An 11120-nucleotide genomic window follows, 5' to 3' on the forward strand; every position below is an offset into this window, starting at 1 on the left:
GTATCTTTTCTTGTACATAACAATGATGACATGTTCTGTGCACTGCGTCATTGTTACACAGCTTGTCATTCATAATATTACCATTATGAATGGAGTTCATAGTGTACGAAGTCTTTGATTACTTAACAAATGGAATTTAAAGTTCATAATTTGCCTTGCTGCTGCTTATCTGTTTTTGTCATCACTGTTACATACAAGAAATACAGTAGCTGCCAAACCAATATACCATATCTCCAAAACCGTACGTCTCCTTGCTCTGATACTCTAGGAATATGAGCACTAGATCTAGATCTAAATGTCAAGCTGTGACTGAAAAGAGAGTCAAATTGGTAAGAAAAAATTTGTCGCACCACTGAGTCTCAAGAGAGTCTCACGTTTTGGCAATTGCTCATCTGTACAACTTATAAGTTATTCTCTGTGCTGTTCTGTGTGTGTCTGTGCTATAGACTAGGCCTATTGTATGTTAGCACACCTGAGGCGGGGTGAGAATAGTGAGCCATAAATCGAGGGCCATAGATCTAGGCTATTCTCACCATGCCATATGATGGCAACGAAAATGTTGGTTTTCTTTCAAATGTCATTGACTATTGTTGACTGAACTGACTCTAAGTAGCTGGTGCATCTCCAAGAGTATTTTTGAAGTTAACAGATTCTAGATCTAGACAACGCCAACGCAGTGCCTTTTTTTTTTTTATCAAACAAGTAAGGGCTGGCTCTGGCAACACAAGACACATTCAAAACACGGAAGTGCCGAAATCATTAGGCAAAAGGTTACTAAGATGGGGTTCCAGCCAATAAACAAGAAGTCATTATCAAAACAGATTAGTCCTATAAATCAATCCACCGTATGATTACACATCATTGGAACGTAGAAACTACAAAATAGTCAATAACTACAGATTCTTTGATATACACTAACCTGGCTGAAGATCGTTTTTGATGGCATCGAACTCCGTGGAGTGAATCCACCAGCAGCCAACATAAGATTTCATCACAGGATCCATCGGCATAATAAACCCGCTGAGACAAACGTGCCACAGACCAATGTTAGCAAAAGGACTGTGGACGCGGGTCCATGATTTGTACCAGTACGGCGAGGCAAAAGCAATAAACATCAGCACAAAAGCTGAGACTGAGAGAACCACAGCAGTCCTCAAAAACGCTTTCGTCGCCATTTTGTTTGAAACTGAGTGTTATTTCGGTAATTTGCGAGATGGCTTTGACCTAGATGGCCCAAAATGAAACACAGGTGAGAAAGGTCGAAGGTTATGCTTCTAAACTTTTCAAGCAGCGAAAAGTGTCTCAGTAACAATCGTGTTTTAAAGCATCGAAATAAAGTTCTGCAGGCGATTCATTATCTAAGCAGTTTTTCTTTTTTTGGGGATATTTTTGTCCCAAAACTTAAGCAAACAAATGTCAAACCACCCTGAGTTGATACCTGTGAAGGTGGACTCGCCCAGGTGAGAAAAACCCCCTCCATTCTCCATAGGGCCTAGGCCTAGTAGCCTCGTTATCAAGTTTAGAGCGGCACTTCCGGGCTGAAGGTAAGCAACTCAAGAGTCAAGATGGCGATGCAACGGGCGAAGCGGGTCATTGCGACTGCCGCCCTTACATTTACAATATGTGCCTTCATATGCATGGTTGTCGCGTTTGCGACACCCCACTGGCTCGAGAGGTTCCCTCACAAACGAATGACAAGGGTATTTGTGAGAATGGGTCTGTGGGAAGTATGTTTTGACAACTGGACCTACTACAAAGATTACCTGGGAAAGCAATACAACGGTTGCTGGTGGATCTTCCACTTTGAGTACAGGCCCGTGTGGAACTGGCTCAATCCAAGTAAGCTTTTCTTCATACTTTTCTCATTAACAACTGTCTGAGATTTAGTTTCCTGGTCACAGATTTTGCTCAAATTGGCTTGATTTGTTGTCTTTGGCACACCTGAGCTGACCTATTTTCACTTTCGTTTCACTTTTGAATCAAGCAGCAGTTCAAACACGGAAGTGGTGACTCCACTGAAATGTTGTGCTAGATTCTAGATTATATATCTAGAATCTAGATCTAGTATCAGTCATGAATATATCAGTAAGAAGGACTGACAGCTTTTTGGGGGTTAGAAAATAAAAATAAAAATTATTTGGAAGGAAGTAGTTAGAGAATAGCGTGTGTCTCGCTATGGCTATTTTCACCCCCTCAGGCTCAGGTGTGCTGCTACAGTAGGCCTATAGAGCACAAACACACAAAACAGCACAGAGAATAACTTGTAGAGATAAGTCTCAGGTTTAGTCTATTTAAAGTGCTGGGTGAAGGCCATGCAACATTAACAACAAACAACAGTGGGAAAAAAACACCCAAAAAAACCCCAAAGAACCGAGTTACACTAGATCTAGTGATAGATCTAGATTTCTTGATCCAAACTAAATCTATTGTTTATGCAAGAACGAAATGTCAAGAGCAGAACGCATGATCACATAATCTGATATACCCAGGCCTACCAGTCACCAGTCCTCACAATTATAGCCTAATTTTAAGAAGGTTATTTGATATTTTTTAAAAATTAAGAATATCTATGGCAACGGTAACCAGTAGGCCCTAATTGGCCTTTACAAGCGCCAAGCACTCATGAGTCATTTCCCAACCACATGCGGTAAGCCTCCGAAGGCCTTGGGGATTTTATCGGCCTGCAAGAGGTCAGGGGATGGGGGTGAGAATAACGGGTCTTGACTGAGGTTTTCTCACCAGAGCCTATTTGGAATGTTTTAAAAGTTAGACCAGTTATTATAATTTTTTGATCGTTTTGAGCACCACAATGCTTGTCAAGTGTCTGTCCTTTCCTTGTAGGCCTACTTGTTCCACACCTTTGGTGGTTCACGTCCCACACTCAACATCATTACTGACACTGGTTTACTTTTCTTCTAGACTTCTTAATCTTGTCACAATTATAATGAAAAGCAGGGGAAAGGCGGGACCAGGAATACGGGTCTGAATCAGAGATCAGGTTTGTGGGTGGTTGGCAGATGTTGTGGTGTAGTTTGCTCCTTCATTCCTATCGTCAAACATCTTTCGTTCTTATTTCTCCTTTTTTTGTGTTTGTTACTCGCTTGTAACACCTAATCCTCGGCATTTATATGACTTAATTGTGTTGCCTGTGTAGTAAAACTTTCACTAAACAACCCCCCCCCCCCCCCCCCCCAAACAACAGGTTTGATTAAATTTCTTATTTCATTCTTTGTCTCAGGCTTGGTCACAGGAGTTGTTGTGGACGCTGGCGATGGTGTCACTCATTTCTGTCCTGTCTACGATGGCTTTGCCCTGCCTCATTTGACGAGACGGTTGGATATTGCTGGTCGTGACATCACCAGATATCTCATTAAGGTAATCATGCAGTAAAGCTTTGTTTATGTCTTTGGTAATATCTGGCCCCATAACTACATTTTTCACCTTGCGATATAGTCAAAAATTGTTTCACTCCAAAATTCAGCGTTGTTAATTTGTGGAAAGATAATGGAATGCTGAATAAATTATCACATTTATTAAAGAAGTCTGATCAATGCTTTTAAATGATGACAATCTCTTGAACCTTCTATCAGTACTCTTTCATAAGACTCTTACATTTTTTTGTCAGTCTATGTGTGAAGACTTTTTAAAGTTCAATTATAGCCAGTGACAAGTATAAATAGTCCTTCTACTTGGACACCTGTTTGAAAGTCATAAAACTACTTCTGCGATAAACTAGCTTGTTTCCCATAGAACTTGGGAAAATTCTTAGTTGATTTTTATTCTGGTAAATGTTTTACCAGTGTCCTCTGGTGCAAGTGTTCTTACTCAAATAATACAGAATTTTGTCTGTAGCTTTTGCTAATGAATAATATTTCTGTTAACTTTGCAATGCATGTTATTTTTTTCTTCAGTGTCGGAAATATCAATTTGAAGAAAAATTTTCAAAAATGAAATTCTGTGTTTTATTGATTACAAAGTTAGGGCAAAAGTATGCTGTGTACTTTGGCATAAAAGGTCATTTCATATTTGCCATTAAATCCCTTAAAGCAACTCATAAGCATTGAGAATAGAAGCTGGATGAAAGAACATGAAGCTTGGATTTTCAAAAATCTCTCCAGTCTGTGCTTAGCAAGAATAAATTTGTATACACGAAGTATTTGTCATCTGAAAGCTTTGAGAGAGATTGTGTGATGCCTAATCAAGTTGAGGTGACGAGATGTTATGTGAAGGTTGGCAACATCATTTGGTAATTTTCTCCTCTTTTCAGCTGCTGTTGCTGCGGGGTTATGCCTTCAATCATTCTGCTGATTTCGAGACTGTCAGAATGTTGAAAGAGAAACTGTGCTACGTTGCGTATGATATTGAGCTGGAGCAGAAGCTTGCCCTTGACACCACAGTTTTGGTGGAGCCTTACACGGTGAGTGCAACAGGTTACAGTGGAAACTTCTTCAGTTTCCTTCACCAAAGTTTGTTGCTATCAGTGTAATTAATGTCAAAATATAGATTTTCTTTTTTGGTCTGTGGATGGGCAGTCTCAAGAAGTGGGTGCTCTGGTGTGGTTTGCTTCTTCTTTCCTATGAAACATCTATCATCCTTATCTCCCCTTCTTCTTTTTTATGTTTGTTACTCTCTTGTAACACCTCTAATCTTCTGGCGCTCATATGACCTTATGCAGTTGCGAGTGCCGTAAAACCTCTACTAAAACTGAAGTCTCAAGAACGGTTGGTACATAGCTTTAGGAGGGTAAGATTTCTATTGTCTTTGAAATGATTTTGTCGATGTTTTGTCAATTTGCACTTTGTGTCCCTTTGTTCTTTAGGAATGAAAATCTACCGCATGATCAAGCCATGTTAAAGATTGTAGTTGATACTTACTCCTAAATTCTAAAACCTGTGTACGGTAGTATGCTTTATGTCACAGTGCTTGTCTTAGCTTTTGCTTCCATTATGTTATTAATATCCTAGTTTTGCTTTCTTTTCAATAAATACCTAACTGCCATCAGCCATCAGTGTGTGAATGGTTGGAGGGCGCTCTGGTAGTTGGTTCATACTTCTTTTTAATAATGTTTCTAGTATCGTTCTTCATTATCCACCAAGCTTTAAGATGGAGTCCACAAGGAGAGAGAAAGAGAGGAAGGTCTATTTAAAGTGCTTGAAGGAAGGATTTAGAATATTTAGATTTGGACTGAAAGGAGATAGGATGCAACTGGACAGAGGCAGAGACTAATAGCTCAGGAGAAAGTACATCATGTAGTAAATGGAGAGCTCTTGTGGGTGGTCTGCACTCTGGCAGGGGGTGAGAAAGGCTGATGACGATGAGAATCCTTCTTCTGTTAGGAGAAATGTAGAGGCTTTCAATGGAATTTTTCAAAACCTACGATTTGACATCCGCATAGTGTATTATTGTTTAGCAATTTCAGTTTGTTTTGAATATATAAGTACTGTGCATTACTGTGAGCTCCCCCCCCCCCCCCTTTCTCTGCCGAACCAGTTGCCAGATGGCCGAGTGATCAAAGTTGGCGGTGAGAGGTTTGGGGCGCCTGAGGCGCTGTTCCAGCCTCACTTGATCAACGTGGACAGCGTTGGCGTGGCTGAGCTGCTCTTCAACACCATCCAGGCGGCAGACATGGACCTGAGGGCCGACTTCTACAAGCACATTGTGCTGTCTGGGGGCTCTACCATGTACCCAGGCCTGCCCAGCCGTTTGGAGAGGGAGATCAAACAACTTTATCTGGAGAGAGTTCTGAAGGGGGATACCACTGCTCTGTCTGTAAGTGGCTTGTTCATGAGTAGGAGGGCTTAAAAGAAGTTTGTGTTACAGCAGTCTTTTTTTATATTAAGGTCTGTTGAAACAAATAATTTATGAGAAGTTTACTGAAAGTATTACCAAGAAACATGGCTAATAATTTCATGTTATCCCCACTAGGGCCCACTGAGTGCTTTGTTTTACGACCACCGTAAGCAGGGTATGACTGTGTGGCCTGGGGGAGGGGGGGGGGGAACTGTCCAGGGAATTTCACTAAAATTAGACCTGCATGTTTGCCGACAATCGTCTGAAATCCTACACTCGCAACCCGACTCGCGGCCCGGCCAGTTCTATTGCTAGGCCCACCTGTATTAGTCAATGTGCGAACTGCGAGGCCTGGCCAATTGCCAGCGCCCCATATTTCACCAGTCAGCTTTTTCTGCACTTTCATTTTCGTGCTGACTGCCGAAGTTGGCGTTTCCAATATAATTGTCAGAACCTGAGTAGAAATACGAATACGAAAAAGGACGACGACGTAAATTAGGTCTACTTTCAGTTTCGTGCTCGAGTGGCCATTTTGAATTTTATATACATATTATATATATATTCCAATTCTGTTGTGTCAAGCCCTATTACAGGTTGTGCTGTAATGTTAATGTTTGTAAAAGTGCATTTCATCAGGTGCGTAAATTATTAGACTCAGCTGAGTCCCTGCTCTCTGGATGCGGATTTTGTTCAAGGCCTATATTCCTATTCACTTGTTCTACTAGATCTAGATTACTATTTGGAGGATTCATATTCCAATTCTATTGTTATTGTGTCAAACCCTATTATGGTCCCGTTTGCAAGTTGCGCACGCTTAAGATCCCTTGGTGGTCTAGAATTGATAAGAATAGGCTTTGGCCACCACCCGGGCAAAATTCAAAATTTCCTACCAACTGAAAATATTTAACATGTGTAGTTGCAAGCGGCGTAATACACTTACCAACCCCCCCCTCCCAAAAAAACAAAACAAACAACCTTATCATTGTAATGTAGGCCTTTATGCTCCTCGTTATTTTTCATTTTTGACTTTTGCTGGCTTTTTACATTTCTGAAGGGCCATTGCAGGTTCTTCTTTGGGGCCTGATGACCTCAATCGTATACCTCTACAAGTGCTGCTATATCATGACACCCACAAAAACTCTTATGGGGGAGGGGGGGGGGGACAATCTGGTTGAGGTTCACATGCAGGTCTATAAAATCACCTATGCCTGGGAATTTGAATAAATCTGTAAATTGTCCCTGGGAAAGCCCAAGGAAAATACATTGAGTTTTTCAATATTTGAAAAACCAAATCTGGTAAGGTCAGTAGGGTGATATTTTGTTTGTCACATTTGTAGTATTTGTTTAACTTTCCGTCATCCAAGAGTTTTACGCAAACAAGCGTGGCCATGACAGAAGTGCATCTGGGATATGGAAGGGGTGGAGGGTACTTTATTTTTTTTATAGATACGTTGAGTGTTTGACATTGGATAAAAACTTGAGACCACACTCTTGACTTGATGAGAACTCTGTGCAGGCTTTTTGTTGAAACGCGAGTGACGTCATAATTAATACTTTGTAATTAAATTAGAGGGCGCATGTTTCATTGGATGGATGCTTATCGCTCTATTTTTTTTAGCTTTTTTTTTCCCTCCAAGATGGCCAGATTTACAGCACCACTGTATTTTGCACTCCACCTCTTCTACCAACTCTCATACTGTGTACTTGCTGCCTATCATTTTTCCTCTACTTTTGAGCCTCTTTTATTATCTTTTTCCTGCATTAAGTTTTGTCTGGCTCACTTTTATAATCTGTGAAGAATGACAGCCAGGCTGTATGTGGCAGTTGTTTTTTTCTGGCCCCTGACTTTTTTACAGGCTCAGAGCAAGATTAATTAAAAAAAAAAAATCTGATGAAGGGAAAATAGAAATGAATAAGAACAGACTGAAATACTTAAGTCATACAAAACTCCTGGACCCATTGGGATGTCATTATCTGGAAATAGTTGTGTGTGTGTGTGCGCGCGTGCAGCTCAACTACCCTCATCTTTGTTGGGGTTGGGGTGGGTGGGGGACAGAAGTGCAGAACTACTTTGACACAAAAAGTGAGCCGTGTAGGAACGAAATCTCATAATTAATGAACAGGTACAATCTTGGCTATCTTACTTTTACTTTTATCCACCGCTTATACCCTTTTGGGTGTCGCGGGAAGAAAGACGTCTTTCTGTCGCCCGGAGAGCTTGGATCAGAGGGATGCCATGGGTTGTTAATGTATCCCTGACTCCATCTATCCAGGTCTTTCTCTGTCGCCCTCTAGCCTTGTTGCCATCGAATTTTTTTATATAGGCATGTTGTGCTGGATGGTCTGTTGGTAATCGTAATCTTGGCTTTCACTAGGTTTAATTGTTCCAACTGCTTTGTTCAAGAGTGCTTTGAATAACGTCCAACCTCCCTTAAGAGTACTGCTGTGCCTGATATTTCTCGGAGTTGGAGAAAAAAGTCCCCCCCCCCCCCCCAAGTGTGTATCAGGATTGAAAAACACAACCAATAATTCTATTTTACCCGAATTTTCTCAGCGTCGAGAAAAGCCCACTGAAAATATGCTTTATTTTGTTTCAGAAATTCAAAATCAGAATTGAGGATCCTCCCAGAAGGAAGCACATGGTGTTCATGGGCGGCTCAGTTCTGGCAGACATCATGAAGGACAAGAACGAGTTCTGGCTCCTGCGATCTGAGTATGAAGAGAAGGGAATCCGCGTTCTGGACAAGTTGCTCAGACCAGCTGTTGCATAGATCTCACGCTTTTAGCATTCCAATTCTTTCAGATGACCAAGAATGTGTAAAAAAAAAAAAGGAATTACCTGCTACTCATGTCAAGCAATTATTTTGACTCATCATACTTGCTCTTTCAGTTATGATCTTTTAAGAACTCTGGTTAGGTATTTTTAGTCAATCGATTGATGAATGTTATCCGAGTAAGGCTGACAGAAGTGTTTGTATGTAAATTAAATGGTTTTCACAAAAAGCGTTTGATGTGGTGTACTAAAGTGGTGTGCAAGAAAATCGAAGATCCTTTTGTATAGAATTGAACAAATGGATGATGATTCCTAAGGATACTTGAGAGAATCGGAGGTTGTTTAGTATCGTTTTGGTTTAAGAGATTGTGTGCTCTTCAGTGCCTTTTTCTTCCAGTGTGCACACACATATTTTTTTGGATCAAAGTTAAAAGAAATGTGTGTTGAAAACTGAGCAACAGCAAATGCTGAGATCACTTCCCAGCACTGAGGAATGTTTCCACTATGGTACCATTATCCGTCGTAAGGATTAACATTTTTAAAGTAGCTGTTGTTCACATTTCAATTGTATGCTTGACATATCGTTTTTTCTCACCTTCTGTTTGTTAGCACCCGTTTTTAAAATGATTTTTGCAAATTATGAGATGTAAAATAAAAGTGCTGTTTTCACTTCTTTTGAAAAAATTTTATTTTCTGAGGCTAAAATTTTATTGTTGAATTTCCAAGTTCTGTTCAAGTCTCGTCTTTTTCTATTTGGTGAAATAGCCAATGCAGTATATCAAGAAATTATATAATAATAAAGAAGTTAAGCTTGACAATTTTACCGCGAGGAGCTCTGCACTTGGGAGTAAAACTGTCTGTTTGCAGGTTATTGTTGATGTAGCTTTGTCGGAAATTATAAAATGCAGTCAGGTGATGTTTTTGTTGATCGTACAAGTTGGGTGAGGAGATTGGGGAAAAGAGCTGTGTAGTCTGTCTTTTGTTTCATTGTCTTTGTAAGTTACAGTCTTATCCTGTCGAAGACTGCCACGTTAAGTCGAGTGGTGTGCTGAGAAGTTTGGTAGCGAAACGAAATGTGTACAAGCTATAGTATCCCTGTTTCTTTCTGGTATGTAGTTCAGGCTGAAGCCTTGGATGATTGCTGGAGGCATGGTTGGTTAGCAACTTTGTTCAGACTCAAAGATTGAGACTGAAGCCTGGATGAGGTCAGAATTAAGGAGAAATCTTGAACTTTCTTCTCCGCTGGCCAAATCTGCCATTCATAGTTCAGTCGTGCATCCTGTCCAAGAAGGAAGGTGAAGGTATATAAAATAATATACCTGGCAAGTTCTGAGGCTTACGTATGATCTGTCTGTGTCTATCGGGGCATTCAGCCAGACAAGCTGGGCTATGCTTCATTACTTCATTTGTTAGATCATGGGCGGTCTCGAAACACGAGAAATGCTTTTCGAGTGAGTGTGAAATGCTTTTCGAGTGAGTGTCACCTTTCAAGTTGTCTTTCAGTATTGGATGTATGGATGGCGGCGTTACGTACACGTCGCTCATCGATAATATGTACACATGTAGCTTGGCTTCCCAATCAGTGCTGTCTTTGTGCATTCAGTATGTGCGTGAATTTGTACTTTTTTCTATCAAATGTTTGTATCCGTCATGAACAAGTTTAGATGATGCGTGAATATATGCAAATTTTCAACTTTTGTAAGTAACCTCTGGCTCTTATTATTCTTAATGTTATCTCCTGTATCAAAAATGCCTTTCTTTTGCAGTGGGAAAGACGAAAAAATAAGTACATGTGTAGCAAAGAACTATTTCCTTTGCACTAGCCCTTTTAATGTTCTTGTACAATATGCTGTGATCGCTTTTATTTATCTCTTTAACTGCTTATATGTTCATGTTCCTATGATGATATATTTTTTTTTTTTAGTTTGTTTGGGGTGTAAGTATAATGCTTTTGAATGTTTTTTGCCCATCAGAAGTGTTTAAATGTGTGTGAGGAATACGACCTCTCATTTTCGTTCTCTGGATGTGTTTCTCTTTGTAAGATTTGATAAGGTGCTTCACTTTCATCTTCCTTCAGTTATCTTTTCTTTAAGCAGGCTATTCAAGGCAATCTGGTTCAGCGTTTTGCATGGTTGAAAGCTCTTCTTCTGTTGATACGTCAAGTTTGTTTGGAAAGGAAGTCTGTGCCGTATTTGTCTTTAAGTCTTGGACTTGATGTAATGTGTGTTTTTCCGTGGAAGCTGTAGTGGGGAATAAATACAAGTGTATGTTCCTGCAGTGCAGCAGTCATATCTGTGAAGAATTATTATGAATATGAATGAATTGCCAATAAAGTTACAAGTCTTTTTGTAAAAAAAAAAATGACAATAAAACGAAAAAATGATAAGACTGAGCATTTTTCTGTGTGTGAGTGCACTGCACATGAGTGTTTGTATCTTCTCTGTAATTGTCATCCTAATCATGTCCTCTATTTCCCAAAGTTTGTTTTCATTACACATCTGAACTTTTTCTTCCTCTGTGTCTCTCGTTGAAAATTTTAGCCAGTAAGTTGCTTTTG

The 11120-nt window shown here is 40.0% G+C and overlaps 1 protein-coding gene across 1 annotated transcript in view; it reads left to right on the forward strand.

Annotated features, from left to right (window-relative positions):
• LOC101847196 (actin-related protein 2) overlaps positions 1–9247 on the forward strand; it is a 15216-nt gene extending 5969 nt beyond the window's left edge. Inside the window, exons 5-8 of the mRNA XM_005100856.3 lie at positions 3239–3375; positions 4268–4417; positions 5491–5769; positions 8388–9247. Coding sequence (XP_005100913.1) covers positions 3239–3375; positions 4268–4417; positions 5491–5769; positions 8388–8561 — 740 coding nt within the window. The 3' untranslated portion in view covers positions 8562–9247. The remainder of the gene's footprint in view (positions 1–3238; positions 3376–4267; positions 4418–5490; positions 5770–8387) is intronic.
• The last annotated feature ends 1873 nt before the right edge of the window (positions 9248–11120 follow it).

This window comes from Aplysia californica, unplaced genomic scaffold, assembly GCF_000002075.1.
Source record: "Aplysia californica isolate F4 #8 unplaced genomic scaffold, AplCal3.0 scaffold00263, whole genome shotgun sequence".
NCBI classification, from domain to species: Eukaryota; Metazoa; Mollusca; class Gastropoda; order Aplysiida; family Aplysiidae; genus Aplysia; species Aplysia californica.